The sequence below is a fragment of the Taurulus bubalis genome (assembly GCF_910589615.1).
Source record: "Taurulus bubalis genome assembly, chromosome: 1".
NCBI lineage: Eukaryota > Metazoa > Chordata > Actinopteri > Perciformes > Cottidae > Taurulus > Taurulus bubalis.
This window is the reverse complement of record NC_136589.1, coordinates 2,792,505-2,809,837: the sequence shown is the minus strand read 5'-3', so window position 1 is coordinate 2,809,837 and position 17,333 is coordinate 2,792,505. Positions and strand designations below refer to the sequence as shown.

General features: G+C 42.1%; 1 protein-coding gene across 1 annotated transcript in view; it reads left to right on the top strand.

The window, feature by feature from the left end:
• Positions 1-1,088: 1,088 nt before the first annotated feature.
• The window catches only part of xpo4 (exportin 4), a gene marked incomplete at its 5' end in the record, with an annotated part of 53,772 nt that continues 37,527 nt past the window's right edge, over positions 1,089-17,333 (top strand). Inside the window, 6 exons of the mRNA XM_079228314.1 lie at positions 1,089-1,181; positions 3,025-3,130; positions 4,181-4,322; positions 5,873-6,011; positions 8,303-8,419; positions 8,505-8,658. Of these exons, the coding sequence (XP_079084440.1) occupies positions 1,089-1,181; positions 3,025-3,130; positions 4,181-4,322; positions 5,873-6,011; positions 8,303-8,419; positions 8,505-8,658 (751 nt within the window). The remainder of the gene's footprint in view (positions 1,182-3,024; positions 3,131-4,180; positions 4,323-5,872; positions 6,012-8,302; positions 8,420-8,504; positions 8,659-17,333) is intronic.

The window sequence follows — 17,333 nt, the reverse complement described above, 5'->3', positions numbered from 1 at the left end:
ATGAACCGGCCTCCTCAGAGCAGCACCCAGTGGGTGAAGTGCCTTGCTCAAGGGCTCCAGAGCCGACGCCACACATCAGGTTCTGCTCCCGACGGTGAAAACAAACCAAAGCTTTAAAACGAGCGCGTGATGCGTTTCCTGTTCCTGCGGTTCGATGCTGACGGTCGACAATCTCCCGCTGACTCGGCGTCTGATTTCTTGTGTTTCCTTCTTTCATTTTTAATATTTTTCTTGCGTCGTCTCGGCGTATGATACAACTGTTACTCTTGAATTTATATTTATACAGATATACATATTTTTTCTATCTTTATTTCCCCCCCCCTTGTGCTAAAAAAACAACAACAACCATGTCTACGCAGTATTATGATGTAATGTGGACGGCTATCTCTTTTTTTTTACATTCATGTATGAACTGAGAATTTGTAAAAATGCTTTCACAGTCCTCGTGTGTAAAATGTATAAATTAAATTAACCAACTTGGACTCACGCGTTTATTTCACTGAACAAAAGCTGCGTTTTGTCTTTTTAAACTGTTTTTAAGATGAATCCACTTTCTAAATTTGATATTTTTCATACACTTGTAGTAAAATGTTGCTCATATGAGAAAATAAATCTGTCGTATATAATTTTAATTATATGTAATGCAAAGCAAAATAAATAAAAGAGGGAGATCAGGTATTGATCATCAGGGTAGAGATGTGATTAATAATTGTATGAATGAATAAATTAACTAACCCTAACTAAAAAAATTGTAAATATTGTATCTTACATTTTATTGAACTTTTTTAATTATACTAATTAATTATATATACATGTAAATATAAATAAACCAATCAATGATGGTGTATATATATATTATAATTGGTTGGTTTTATATTTTTGCATTAATAATTGCACATTAAGTAACTAATATTTCTAAATAAATGCAGTGCAGTATAAAGTCGAAATAAAAAGTATCAGAAATGGGAAAATACTCGAGTGAAGTACAAGTACCTCATCATTGTGTACTCACAGTACTTTACTGTAGTACCCCCCCCCTCCCCACCCCGCCGGGTACCAGCGCGCTGCCATCCCACAATGCAGAGCGCATGGCGCGTCATCGGAGAGGGACGACGACGATGGCGGCGGTCGGTGCACCAGAAGTGATCACACAGCTGGAAAGCGCTGCCAAAGTTTTAATGGTGAGATATTTAACGTGTTTAGTTGCTCCGCCATGTTGGCGGCGGGCGGGACAAGAGCTCCGGACTTCGTCCCGGCGGGAATTTAACGGCCGGGGCGCGCGCGCGGCGACTCCCCAAGTTTTTTTTTCCCCCTGTTGTCAAATGTGTTCAGATTTCTACCGTTGAAACGGTGCGTGAGCGATGCGTGGCGGCGGCGCCTTCCCTCATACCCCCCTCCCCTCATCTGTCTCCCCATCCCGCATGAATCGCAACATATCCCCCCTTCGTTTCTCTTCTTTCTCTCTCCGTGTTTTCGATAAACCGTCCGCCATCACCTCCCGTTTAAAACAACAAACCGTCCCCTCGCGCGCGGTCGCTCTGAACTTCAGCGGCTCGCGCTCAGCCGTTAAGTTTGCTTCTTTCCTCCCAACGGCTGCTCCTGCATCTCCCTCAGCCTCCATTAACCTCCACGTGCATGTCATGGCTCTGTGTGTGTGTGTGTGTATGTGTGTGTGTGTGTGTGTTGGATACTTGAGCTACAGCCTCGTCCTTTCTGCCATTTTGCTTCTTCTCCCTTGTTATAATTATTAAACTGCCTCCGTTTTTAAATGTTAAAAAACCCTGTGTTTTTTAGGTGGAATAGTAGCTTCACGTGACGCCTTTTCCGTCACGTGGTCGCCAGCAGGTGGACGGTTGGCTTCGCTCTAGGTGTTGTAGGTCATGATGTATACCGTGTGTTCTGGTGCTGGGACGACCCAGGACACGTTGAGCGAGCGCGCGCGCGCACACACACGCACACACACACACACACAATAATGTACATGAAGCTGGAGATGGTCTAAAGCTGTAAACAAGGTAAACAGAGATGGGTAGCATGTAGCTGTTATGTTCCCACTAAGCAGGTGAAAGACAGGTGTACATGTTGTTGGTCACGGCTGCTTTTTATATATTTATACAAGTGGTCTGCAGATTGTAAACAAACACAAATGGTGCAAAGGAATACCTGTTAAATGGGTAAAGTAGTAGAATATATGTGTATATACATGTATTGGGTGGTTATGTACAGTATATGCATGCACTCTAGATTGTAAACAAACACAGTGCAAAGGAATGACTGTTAAATGGGTGAAGTAGTACATTATATTTATATACATGTATTGGTTGGTTGTATACAGTATATTAAATGGGCATTGTAGTATATTATATTCATATACAGGTTTTAGGTGGTTATATACAGTATATGCATGCACTCTTTATTGTAAAAGAACACAAATAGTGCAAATGAATAACTGTTAAATGGGCAAAGTAGTACCGTATATGTATATACATGGTCATAGTAGATCATATTTATATACATGTATTGGGTGGTTATGTACAGTACATGCATATTGAATGGGTAAAGTAGTAGAATATATTTATCTACATGTATTGGGTGGTTATATGCATATTAAATGGTCATAGTAGAATATATTTATCTACATGTATTGGGTGGTTATATGCATATTAAATGGTCATAGTAGAATATATTTATCTACATGTATTGGGTGGTTATATGCATATTAAATGGTCGTAGTAGAATATATTTATATGCATGTATTGGGTGGTTGTAACCTCTGACTGGTTAAACTTATTTTAGTTTTTTGATTATTGGGTTTAATCCACAGATCTATGAAACTGAGTTTCTCCACAAACAACAGCACCACTTTGTTTACCAGCATCTTATTAATGAGTTGCATAACAATAATGAATTGAATTAGAGTTAATTAGCACTGTGTCAACAAGTTTGATCTATATCTCATCAAATATTATATTCCTACAAACAAAAAGTCCTGTGTAATAAATGTGTTGTGTGCTTTGTTCCCAGGCACCGCCGTCCATGGTCAGCACAGAACAGAGGCAGCATGCTGAGCACATCTTCCTCTCCTTCAGGAAGTCCAAATCCCCTTTTGCCATCTGCAGGCACATCTTAGGTAACTATTGACGTTATTATTTAAGCCTGCGCAGCTAATTTTGAATACATTTTGAAAACACAAGTTCATCCAGAGAGGACGAAGACGTCACGTTTCTGAAGTCAAGACGAGCAAGATGTTTTTACCTCTGATCAGAACCACAAGCCTCCTGCTGTTATGATGCAATCCCAAAAATGTTAATATAATTCATGCCGCTGTTCTTCAGAGTTGATAACGTACACGCATGCATTACGCAGCTTTATGCCACTTCTCATTCCGTACATAGCTGCTCTTTTCCCCCATTGTGTTTATTTGGGATTTGCACTTTTACCTTCTCGGTTCTTTCTTATCTTACGGATTTATTTTGTCCTCCATGTCAGCAAAGAAACAACATATTAGAACCAACGCTCTGTGTAAAGGGAAATATTGTTAAAAGCACCAGAATAAACTCTTTAACTAGAGCAGCACTTGTGTTTAACCCTCGACCGCCCTTTAAGAATATAATAATCCACTTGAGTCCTGATTATAAATCGCAAATATCTGAATTTTTAACCCTAGTTTGTTTCCATATTGCAACTGTTATGAAAAACAACAACTAAAGAATGTATTGTATTTTTAGCTTCATTTGTATTATTGTGCAGTTCGAATGTCCCTTACAAAATACTATTAAATATTAGTGAAATCGTTAAAGCAATTTCCGTCCTGATCATAATTTCATCCCTTTGTTGACGTAATGCCGCTGTTATGGGAATAAAACCCCACGAAATTGGAATTATTTTCTGTATAATCAATGCTAGAGAAATTAGTTTTTTTCACAGTCTCGGATTTGTCGATTGATTTTGATGCATTGCGTCAAATGCTGCAGTGCTTTGTAATACGGCAGCAACGCCCCTAGTGGACATCAGGAGAATCGCAGGCTCTTGTGCCAGAATAGTTCAGTTTGGTTGGAAAATGTTGAAGCCAGGTCTGTAGAAGTTATGCATAAAGTTGTGGTTTTAATGGGGACATTTTGTCCTTAGGGGTCTTATCATTAGTTTATTATAAACGTATGATATCGTCTCTCCTCCCCAGAGACCAGTAAGGTGGACTATGTGCTGTTCCAGGCAGCCACCGCCATCATGGAGGCCGTGGTGCGGGAGTGGATCCTGCTGGAGAAAACCAGCATCGAGTCGCTCCGGGCGTTCCTCCTCACCTACGTCTTACAGAGACCCAAGTAAGAGAGAAAGAGGAGGGGCATAATTACACCTGTGTGTGAGTTAAATGTCTCTTTTTAAGTATGTGAAGTTTAGACTGTATAGACGAAGCGGGCGTATTCATCGGGACATCACTCGTTGGTTTGTGGACTGATGTTGTGAAGCCTTAAGTTCAGCGTTTTCGCCGTCGCCATCTTGTTTTTTTGCAACCGATGAACGGAAGTTACCAAATTTAAGTCTCTGTTGTCGACCTGTCAATCACCTTGTAGCCCCGCCCTAAAGCGTCCCCTGCTTTATGGTCTGTTTGACTCTAAATGACCATAATTTACTAAATGAACATCATGCTGTATTGAAGAAGACTTGAAACTAGAGAGACATAAACTCATGTTTACAATGTTTACTGAGGGAATACATCAAGAGAAGTAGAGTCATTTATATAGACTTCTATACAACCAGAGGAGTCGCCCCCCTGGTGGTCAGGAGAGAGAATGCAGCTGTAACACATGAAGCATAGACTTCTATACAACCAGAGGAGTCACCCCCTGGTGGTCAGGAGAGAGAATGCAGCTTTAACACATGAAGCATAGACTTCTATACAACCAGAGGAGTCGCCCCCTGGTGGTCAGGAGAGAGAATGCAGCTTCAACACATGAAGCATAGACTTCTATACAACCAGATGAGTCGCCCCCTGGTGGTCAGGAGAGAGAATGCAGCTTTAAAGACATCTGGTTTATCGTGAGACCAAGAACATCGACAGACCTCATCTCCTGTTACCTAAATCTATAACTAAAGCACAGGAAGTTGTGTAATTCAAGAGCCTTCATCTTCCTCAACAAGCCTTTCAAATTCCACGGATGTAGTTTTGTCTTTTTGATGATAATAATAATAATAATAATAATAATAGAAAGACATCTCAGCATGCAGTTAATTTGTTTGGGCAAGAAATATTGATGGCATTTGAAATTTGGATTTCTCAAACTAACGTGATTCCTGAAATGCTCTGCAGTCCTTCTCTTGGAAAATGTAATTGCATTTTTATAATTTTTTTTACTTTAATGCCCAAGATGCTTTCATACATGAGAAGTCGAAGCTGATGCTCATAATTTGCTATTTCTTCTTGTGTCCGCTGCTAAAAACGGCACAGAAGAAGAGACGAGTTTGAGTCCACGACCTGACGGTGTTACCAAAACTATTCACTAAACAAGCCAGAGGGATTTCTGTTTGTTTTTGTTTGAGTGGACGAACACAAAAAAATGCAACAGATTTAACTTTTCCATGCGATTTCAGGCCAAAGAAAATAATCTGCAGCTGTGATTGAACCCTCAGACACAACATATCACTCTCACTTTGCTTATCTTTCAGTTCTCTGTCCTCCTTTAAGTTCCTCTGGATCAGAGCGTTGATTTACAGTGACGGTAGTGAAGTTTAGAAGTGTGGTTGAATGAGCAGCTTCTCCATGGTTTTACTTTTAGGAGCCTAAAAGAACATTACTTTCCCCCCGTCTGTAGTAAAAGAACCTCACACAACCGCACTGCTGAACATCCCATAATAAAGCCGTGTCTCCCTCCAGCCTGCAGAAGTACGTGCGTGAGCAGATCCTGCTGGCCGTGGCGGTCGTGGTGAAGAGAGGCTCTCTGGACAAGAGCATCAACTGTAAGAGCGTCTTCCTGGAGGTCGGGCAGCTCATCAGCAGCGGGAACGCCACCGTGGTGAGAGGCGTCCCGGGTCAGGAGCGCTGCGTTCCAGTAAACAAACAACCATCCATGTTGGTTTATAGATCATTAACATGTACTTCATGTACACACACACCAGCCTGAAGTTAATGTAGCGCCCCGTTGCCTCTTAAAGCGCTTCTGCTGCGTTCACACCAAACCATGTCGGCACAACCTAGTTACTCAAATCATAAAATAAACCCCCAAAAACATTCTCCATATTTAAGCTACTGTATCGTCATCAGCTGTACCACGTCAAAAAACTGTTTTATTATTTGAGTATTTCCATTTTCTGCTACTTTATACTTTATACTTCACTGCAATTCAGAGGAAGATATTTAGCTTTTTACTACATTTATTTGATAACTTGAGTCACTTCTCAAATTAATAATAGAACATATAATTAACCTACGATTATATTATCATAGGTTTAGACTGATAGTTTATTCAGAAGCTACTTGGCAGTATATAACAAGTAATTTAAATCATAATATATATTACTCTGGAATTACTTTTACTTTGGTGCCTATTTAAATATGTTTTAATGTGAATATTGTTGTACCTTCACTTTAAATTGTGAATGGTACAAAAGTACCTTTACACTCGTACTGCTACTTTTACTTAATATAAGCAATGCAAACAACTCTGGTACTTTTACTTGTTTGTTCATTATTCAACATTTACTGAACCAGATCAAATCCTCTGAGAAAAAATAAATCTCTTTTGTGATGGAAAATAAAACAAAAACAAATACATAACCGTAAAAACTGAAACTGAAAGAGGATTTATAGACAAAGATATACACAAGTGCACGACTGAGTACTTCTTCCTCTGTTACTAAACTACGTTGTGCTAAAATTATGTTTTCCGTATTTGCTGCCGTTTCAAACGCCTCGCGTGTAACTTCAGGTTCACATATCTAATAAATATCTAGAGCCGGTTCTCTCTGATATGAAGTTAAATATGAAGAGCCGGTTCTCTCTGATATGAAGTTAAATATGAAGAGCCGGTTCTCTCTGATATGAAGTTAAATATGAAGAGCCGGTTCTCTCTGATATGAAGTTAAATATGAAGAGCCGGTTCTCTCTGATATGAAGTTAAATATGAAGAGCCGGTTCTCTCTGATATGAAGTTAAATATGAAGAGCCGGTATTTGTGAAACCATGTTGACTTTGTGTCAGCGCTGCTGTCGTGAAACAACCTGGCCGTCTGCTCTGCAGCCACTAGGTGGCGCTGTTCTGTCTGTTTCTGATTGAAGCAGAACTAAAAGAGCAACTAGTCTGGAGTGCTGGAGGCTCACAAAGCACACACACTTTGTTTTATTTACCTTTTATATATATATTTTTTTTCATATTTACTCCCGTTTGTTTGTTTGTTTTTTTATTTTATACAATCTTTCATTTTAGATACCATTGTTCCTTCCTTTCTTTTATTTCTTATATACAATCCTTTCTTTCTTGATTTACTACTTTTTCTTCTTCAATCTTTCCTTTTATTTATTTCTTATTTACTTCTTTCTTTCTTATATACAATTATTTTATATATTTATTTTATACAATCTTTCTTCCATTTCTTTCTTTCTTAATTACTTACTTGCTGACTTAGTTGTTTACTACTTCGTTCCCAATGGAAGTTTAAGCATCCAGTTGCTGAATCCACACACACACACACACACACACACACACACACACACACACACACACACACACACACACACACACACACAAAGCTGAGAATTGGTAGGAATAATTGGATTTTGGTGCCGCCGCTCGTCTCATTTCTCCCTCGTGCCTCCTCCTCCGACCTTTGACCCGAAAACCAATCTAATCCCATCTCAATTCCTAAAATGAATCAAGGAGAGAGGAGGCTCGCCAAAAGCGTTGAGGAAGCACCAGTGCATCCTTAGCAGAAGTCTTATCGACACCCGTGATGTAAGAAGAAAACAAAAAAGAGTCTCGCCGCACTTCACGCTCTATTGACCTCCTTTCTGGTTTTGTTAAATCTCCTCCGCTCTCATCTCAAGTGGGAGGGGCTTGAGGCGAGGACGCAGACTGTAAACAGGAAGTGGACACTGTAAACAGGAAGTGATGTAGTTTGTTGGTTCGTGGACGGACGCTATGAAGCCTCGAGTTTGGCGACGCCGTCCACGTCTCTGGTAGCGGCCTGTCAATCACAGCCCAGGCGAGGAAAGGAATCGAGGATGCACAAGCTGAGGAAGGAGAAGTCTTCCTCTTTTCGCTCCCTCATTGACTCCTCGTGACCTCTGACCTCTGTGTTAACCCCTGCAGCAAACGCTGGCCTGCTCCATCCTCACCGCGCTGCTCAGCGAGTTCTCCAGCTCCAGTAAGACCAGCAGCATCGGCCTCAGCATGGAGTTCCACGGCAGCTGCAAGCGTCTGTTCCAGGTTGGTTCCTCATCTCCTCTTCACCTCCTTTAGTGTGGTTTCACCTCCTCGTTCCCTCAGCTGACCCCTCCCCCGTCTCCTCCAGGAGGACGGCCTGCGTCAGATCTTCATGTTGACCATGGAGGTGCTGCAGGAGTTCAGCCGCAGAGAAAACCTCAACGCCCAGATGTCGTCCGTGTTCCAGCGCTACCTGTCTCTGGCCAACCAGGTGCTCTGCTGGAACTTCCTGCCGCCCAATCATATCCTTTCTTTGTCGAGGCCGGCGGGGTCTGAACACCTGCAAAGGTCAGGATGACGTATTGTTGTTATTATTATTTAATAGTTAACGACTTCTAGATCTTTACTACCGATTGGCCAAAGTCGATCCCAGTTACCCACATGACCTCATGTTGGAATATTTTGTATTCTAAATAAATATTCAGAGTAAGTACTTATAGCTGGACACAGAATAAAATCTTAATACTCAGATAATCCCAGTTTTTATTTAATGTTTGTCGTTTTATCCATCGACTTTCATTTATTTAGAAGTTAATTAACATTTACGACGAAACAATGACAAATAAATTGAATTAAAACAGCAGAATAAGATGTCCAAATTGTAGTATTCTGTCCACTTTTTTAAATAATATGAATTAAATATTGATATAGCACAATTCATGCATAACATGTAAACACAAGGTCCTTTACATAGAATAAGATCATGATAACATTCATGATAAACAAAGGAAAACATTTTTAAAGTGTATCTTTAAGTGATTTGTGTGGATATATATATGTGTGTATATATATATATATATATATATATGTGTGTGTGTGTGTGTGTACAAACATGTGATACCCAGGAATGCATATATGACCATAAGTTTTGCTTTGTAGTGGGAGGCACTCATCCATATTATCTTTGCAGTTGGCCGCATTGTTGAGCGAACTTAGGCACTTAGTGTGTGTGTGTGTGTGTGTGTTAGAGTGTGTTTGCACGGTCCAGGCTCATTACAGCCAAAATCCCGTCCAGCCTGGCATCCTCTCTTCTGTCTGAGGGGATCTGGAGTGGCGCTCTGCCGCCCGCCAGATCCATGTATCACTTTCAAAGAGGTGTGTGTGTGTGTGTGTGTGTGTGTGTGTGCTTGCCCCCCCCACCCTCTCTTGGCTTGTTGAGGCTCCCCTTGGTATGCCTGGCACGCTCTGTTCAGTGTGTGTGTGTGTGTGTGTGTGTGTGTGTGTGTGTGTGTGTGTGTGTGTGTGTGTGTGTGTGTGTGTGTGTGTGTGTGTGTTTACACAATGGTGTAATTTAGTTTCAGCGTTGGTGTTTCGTAGATGTTTGTGAGGGTCACAGCAGGATTCTGAATATTTAAATATCTCGTTCAGTTATGAGTCTCAATGTGTTGTTGTTGTTGTTGCGCAATAAGGTGATCTGACCGTATATAACTTTAGTATTGGATGGAGGAATATTTGTATTGATGGGATGAAATATCTGGTTTTGTTGGGTCTTTATTTAACTGGTTCAGACGTTTCCCCACCAAAGCTTTTTATACCTATACATCAGAGTCTTAAAGGCATGTCATTCATCAATAATAATGTATTGATTCATAATGACCCATTGTTATAGAAATGGCTTAAATCAATCTTTCAGAATACCTAAAATCCTAAAACACGGAAGTTTGACTTTATGAAGTGTTTTTTTATCCTGACAGAATCTGTCCAGAATGCCTTTCTCCGTCACGTAGAACAAAACGCACAACATTGTGATACTTTGTAGCCAACGACAACACTTTCATGTTACGGTGAACATTTGGGCAAAATCTTTCCTAAACCGAAGCTATTGATATAATTACTTTTCTTTAATTTGGGTTAAGTTTTATTCGGTGGCATTAAAAAAATATCTTAAAAAAAATCAAATTTATCTTAATTTGTAGACTTCACAGAAAATATACTATACCACCAAATAAATACATATATTTAGATATTGTGACCCCGAACTGAACATTGCATCTTTATTTTACGAGTATAATCTGAAAAGCATCCAGTTCAACTCCCTTTACAGCGATGTTCCACTTATTATCCACTTCACATTAAATGTAATCAGTTTATTGCTTCGTAAATTATTCATATTTTGACAGTTTGGTTGCATTAATGATTTTCGAGTGCGCGTCTGTCTGCAACCTGAAGACGATGAAGAGGAGTGAAGTTTAAATGAGCGTGAAGCGGCGAGAGCCGGTAGGCCCCGGGGCCCCCGAACCACACACGAGTCCTCGGAGTTCTGTGTGTGTGTGTGTGTGTGTGTGTGTGTGTGTGTGTGTGTGTGTGTGTGTGTGTGTGTGTGTGTGTGTGTGTGTGTGTGTGTGTGTGTGTGTGTGTGTGTGTGTGTTGTTGTTGAAAAGAGAACAGATTGATGAAGGCCTCTGGGAGGCCGGGATGAGCGTCGGCCGCCTGTCTGCAATGTCACAACACGGCTGTGCGGCGCGAGCGTACGCCGGGGCGGGGGGGGAGGGGCTCCTTAATTGCGTGGCTGACAGCCGCCTCCTTACACACAGACACACACACACACACACACACTGCCCAAGCTTTCAAGGCGTTTCTCCCGAGCGGCATGCGTGTCATCTGTCCTCGCCGCCGTCTGAACCCCGGTGTCATCTGGCGGCGGCACGCTCCCTCCCGCTCCCCGACACCGCGTCACTCCACGCCGGCTCGGCTCGCTCGGGTCGGGGATGACGGACAGATCGCACTCCAGAACCCCGGTCTGCATCTGTGGATCCTCTTTGTGCCGTTTAGACGAGTTTGATTCCGCTCATCTGCAGGTTTCAGCTCCTAAAACTCCAGTTATTCAGGATTAAAGCGCGGACACTAATAGACGTTAAATACTTTACAAGTGAATGTAATAAAAAAGCGGCATTAACAACGATCCCCTCTTCGATCAGCTGTTGTTCTGGAGCTCTGTGTTGTCATTAGCTGATCTGGGGTCAGTCTATAGGCAGCTCGGCCCCGGGTGAAGGTCTGGATTTGCAGTGTAAGCCGATGCTGGGCGTCTGACCTGTGAGGCTCCGCTGTCTAAACACGGCCGCGCTTTAGACACGCACTCACTGGTTTACCAAGGTTGGAGATATTTATTTTTTATGAGGACTCTCTCATCACAGTTTTTTTGTTTTTTTTCCGCTATAGTTTTTTACAAAATGGAACAAATGAGGAAAATAACATGCACACATGTCAATTAAGATTTTCTTGGAATGTTGTCCCAGGATAAACACATATAGACCAACAAACATTTATTATTATAATAATAAATTAATTACATTTTGGACATGAAAGATGAGTTCTCAGGAAGGTAACAGGTACGTTTACTCAAGTATTGTACTTAATAATACTTGAGTTCAGTTTTATGTTACTCCACAACATCGGAAAAGGAAATATTGTACTTTTTACTTTCCTACAGTTATCTGCCATTTTAAGTTACTTTGCAGATTTAAATTAACACAAAATGATAGTCAACTAATACATTATGTTTTATTATAATTATAATTATTGATTAAGTTACCCAGCAGTCTTAAGTAGTCAAAATTGGCTCCATCCTATTATTCTAAAATGGATCCTTCTGCATTGTGAGTACTTTTGGTATTTAAGTTTATTTTGACCATAATTCTTTTCTACTTTCATGAGTTTGAATGCTTCTGTGTAAAAGTACATGTTTGTTTTCTGTGTTCCTTTAGCGACTAAAACAACGTCCACGTCTCACGCTTCTACTAACTTAAATATGTAGAAGAAGACCAAAGAGCTTTGATGAGCCCAAAAACATACCATGAAACTTGCAGATTGGCATTTTAGATTAATAGGAATTGCCATATTATTATTTTCTCATCCTTAAAACTCTCAAAGCAGTCTGTTATGGAAATATAAGAGGTGTCACGTCGGCGTGTTTAGATTTATTACACAATAACCTGAGGTCTAAAATCGCCACCTTCATCCACAAGTTATCACTTTCCGTGTGCAGCGGAGTAACGGATATACTCTTGATTTGATTCAGTGGTGTGAGGATTAATGACAACTGCTGTCTGAACAGATGGGGGCCGACCAGTGGAGGGAGGAGGAGGGAGGAGGTATTCCCGGCCTGTTATTCCACATGGCGAGGCTGCAGGGAGACTTAAAGGAGGATATATCACTTAAACCCCACCACGCGCCTTAGCATAGCGCGGCGCTCCTCGCGCGGCGGCTGGCGGCCTCGTCCTCGCCGCGCCGCGAGCGCCGTCCTCAAGTCGGGAGGATCAGCCGTTAATGAATAGAGGATACGGGAGAGGCTCGCTAATCCGCCACCCTCGGGCACGAAGGTCGCTGGGGCCGGCGAGATGTTCAGATGGCTGAGATTGTCCACTTAAAGCGGCCGCGGAGACGCTAACCCGCACATTGTGCATTTGAAAGAGGAGACGGGGAATGTGAAGACGCTTTAATGAGCTGTAAACTATACCAGGGTGGTTCTGCATTCAGCCCATTTATTACAAATCACATTGCACAAGTCAACCGTTTGAATATGCTTGTCTTTTACTGGCTGGCTGTGTGAGACGGTTTCAACAGGAAGAGAGACATAAAAACTAATGGAAAGGAGCAGAAGTGCAAGAAAACACATCTAAACACTCACAAATAATAAATATAATAAGACAGACTTGATGGAAAAACATGTTTTTTTTAGTCATGCTTTGACTCTGGAGACGATAATGTCTGTTTGTTTTGTTTCTGACTGAAATATCTCAAACATTGTTTGATGAATAGTTGTGATCATTCATGTTCCCCAGAGGAGGAATCGCACTGACTCCCCTGAGTTCTCCTCTGAGGTTGTGTGTCTTTTTGGGACAGATATCTGTGGTCTGAACTGTCGCTAATCCAGTAAAATATCTCCCCAAAGCTTATAAATCTCTTCAGGCTGAGATAACGCAGCATAACTTAACTCCCTGGGTCTCCTGCAAGAATCACTGCGACCAGATTTGTTCTTTGTTTGCTTGTTCGAGTGATTTAGGAGAACAATTTTCACATATTTGTAATTGTCTTTGGGTTCGAGCAGCAGCTGGCCCGACTGATGTCTCCTTGAGTCTCGTTCACGTAACGTTTGTGACAAAGGGACACAAATCAAAATGTATTTAAATATAATTTACAGCTGCTCCACTTTACTCAGCATGTGGCAACAAGATCAACAAACAAAGATAAACGTTTTTCCTTCATGTTTGGTGTCTCAAAGGAGCTCCGCCCACGTTAGCCGCTCTGCAGTCATGCGGTCCGTTAGCGCTGCGCTCGTCACGCTGGATCACAGCCCCGCGAAGGGAAGAATTATGTCTTTTTATTGCCGCTTTGAAGTGGAGATGTGTGCGTTGAGGCGCTCTACCTGGGCTGCGGCTCACATGCGAGGGAAGCCGTAAATACTGGACGTCCAAGTGGCTTTGGCTCAACAGAATGAACGGAATCGGGGCAGGAAATGAAACTTGAAAAGCAGCTCGTCTCTCTGCCAGAGGAGCCGGCGGTAACCAGCAGCAGCCGCCCCGTTGGCATCGTGACCGGTGTAAATGAAGTTATTACAATGTGTGCTTGTGTGTGCCGGCAAGTTTGGCAACGGCACGTGGGAACTAAACCACTCTCCTCACTCGCCTTTGATTTAAAACCCTCGTGGCGTGTGTGTCTGTGTGTGTGTGCGTCTGTCTGTGTGTGTGTGCGTCTGTCCAGTGGAAAATTGACGTGTCACATTAGTTATTCTGGAGCCTGCTGGACGGGTTGAGATAGTAGCAGGTGATGTCTTTTAAAAACCCACCAAACCCCACGGCCACATGTCCTCGTCACTCCGCGTCCATTACTCATCCTGGAGGCATGCGCACGATCACACACATCACACACACCATCACACACACCATCACACATATCTCTTTCCCAGCAGAGCGGCGACGATGCTTGAAGTTGTAAATTCACTTGTCTACTCGGCAGGTTGGAGTTCCCTTCAGAATTCAAGTGTTTAAGCTTAGAGTGAACACGTTCGCGAGGTATGCGTTTTATTTTAGACCCAGAGTAACGCACAAAACCTTCAGATTCAGATAACTTCAGGGGTCACGTTAACCGAATATTTTCCGCCATTGATGGAATTCTTTCGACGGCCGGCGGTAAAATCTGAAGGCCGCCCCGTCATTTTGACGAACTGGTGGCCTTGAAGAGCATCTGTGCTGCTGACGGGTCGTATGTTCTCTTCATTCCCTTAGAAATAAACAATCTTGTTCGGTATATTAATTATTAAAAATCACACACATACATTCATGCACCTAAACAGAGCTGTATAGGAAACCTGCAGACCCTGGAGAGGCTGAATTTATATATGAATTAGAATAAACAATGGAATTACAGGATCCACCTTTTTAAATACGCCTTTGGCTTATGTCTTATTAAAATTGAAAAAGTGAAATGATGGGTAATAATGGATTATGACGTAATTTTTGCAATTCAGAGAACGTTTAACGCAACCACTAGCTAACGTTTAGTGCAACAAGAACATTTAACGTAACCACTGGAGAACGTTTAATGCAACGAGAACATTTAACGCAACCACTAGAGAATTTAACACAACCACAAGCTAACATTTAACGCAACCACTAGAGAGCGTTTAACGCAGCCACTAGCTAACATTTAACGCAACCACTAGAGAGCGTTTAATGCAACGAGAACGTTTAACGCAACCACTAGCTAACGTTTAATGCAACCACTAGCTAACGTTTAACGCAACCACTAGCTAACGTTTATCGCAACCACTAGCTAACGTTTAACGCTACCACAAGCTAACGTTTAAAGCGACCACTAGAGAACGTTTAAAGCGACCACTAGCTAACGTTTTTACGCAACCACTAGAGAGCGTTTAATGCAACCACTAGAGAGCGTTTAATGCAACCACTAGAGAGCGTTTAATGCAACCACTAGAGAGCGTTTAACGCAACCACTAGAGAGCGTTTAACGCAACCACTAGCTAACGTTTAACGCAACCACTAGGTAACGTTTAACGCAACCACTAGCTAACGTTTAACGCAACAAGAACGTTTAACGCAGCCACTAGCTAGCGTTTAGCGCAGCCACTAGCTAACGTTTAGCGCAACCACTAGCTAACGTTTAGCGCAACCACTAGCTAACATTTAACGCAACCACTAGAAAGCGTTTAACGCAACCACTAGCTAGCGTTTAACGCAACCACTAGCTAACGTTTAACGCAACCACTAGAGAGCGTTTAATGCAACGAGAACGTTTAACGCAACCACTAGCTAACGTTTAACGCAGCCACTAGCTAACGTTTAACACAGCCACTAGCTAACGTTTAATGCAGCCACTAGCTAACGTTTAACGCAACCACTAGCTAGCGTTTAACGCAACCACTAGCTAACGTTTAACGCAACCACTAGAGAGCGTTTAATGCAACGAGAACGTTTAACGCAGCCACGAGCTAACGTTTAACGCAGCCACTAGCTAACGTTTAACGCAGCCACTAGCTAACGTTTAACGCAACCACTAGAGAGCGTTTAACGCAACCACTAGCTAACGTTTAACGCAACCACTAGCTAACGTTTAATGCAACAAGAACGTTTAACGCAGCCACTAGCTAGCGTTTAACGCAACCACTAGCAAGCGTTTAACGCAGCCACTAGCTAACGTTTAACGCAACCACTAGCTAACATTTAACGCAACCACCAGCTAACGTTTAATGCAACCACTAGAAAGCATTTAACGCAGCCAATAGCTAACGTTTAACGCAATCACTAGCTAACGAGTGTTCAATCATAAATTGTGGATAGGAAGTAGATGGTAAGCTTCGAGGTTGCCATTTAGTCGTCGCCATCTTGTTTTTGTGCAACCAGTGACCATAGTATAGCGTTTTTCAGTGTTGGACTCTTTTAAAGTAACTTCCAGTCGTCTGATCTCATAAACAGCTTCTTAGTAAACATGTCACATCTGCTGGTTTGTTTCTTGCTCCTTCTTTCAAAGCTATTTTTTTGTTCGGCCATCGGAAGTAAACTCTTATAGATGACAAGTATTCCTGATGTTCTTCTGGTCAAATGAACCTTTCACAAACAATCAGTTAAACTATTTTAAACATGGACTGGTCTTCTCTCTTGGTGGAGTCACAACAGTCACACCGGCTGTGTGAAACGCTCCCAAGTCGCCGTGTAGTTTTCATTCCTGAGGTCTCTTGTGAGTTTTGTCTCAGTCATACGATCTTTAAGAGGGTTTGTGCAACCTCTGCCACCGATGTGGTCCCTTTGAGGTCTTTAGGACTCTGTCGGTCAGCAGGTCGGAAAAGACTTTCCGTATTGAAAATATGAGCGATTAGAAAGATACCCTTTTATTTAACCTGGTTAATTTTTGCGGAAAATCGCATCAAGATAGACGAGAAAGTTGAACGGCCAAGAGAACTTAGAGGCAAGTGGAAGAAGGTGAATTTCATCACGTGAAACTAAATAAATAAAAGAGATCGGATCATAAATAAACAGTTAAAGCCTGGAATAAAACAAATAAATAGGATGTTAGTCGTATTGCAGAACCCTTCAGAAAGGTTCAGATGGAGGTCTCCTGCCTCACCACCACTATTTTTAACGAGGCCTGAAAGCCAATCATTGGACACACACACACGCGCACACACACACACACTCACAGTCTCTTAGACAGGTGCCAACTTTTGTGCTGAAAAGCGTGGTGTGTGTGAGTGTGCGAGGGGAGGGACTGGGCCCGTGTCGGAGGAATGCTCGACCTCTGCGACCTCTGCCACTGTCGGGCTTTGATGGAACATTCCTCTGGAAGGTTCCGCTGTCACCGAGCCACCGGGCGGAGACGCAGGTTGTGTGTGGAAGAACAGCGTCATTCCCTTTTGATTTATGTTTTACTCTTTTCACAAGAAATGTATAATCTCACAACCTGC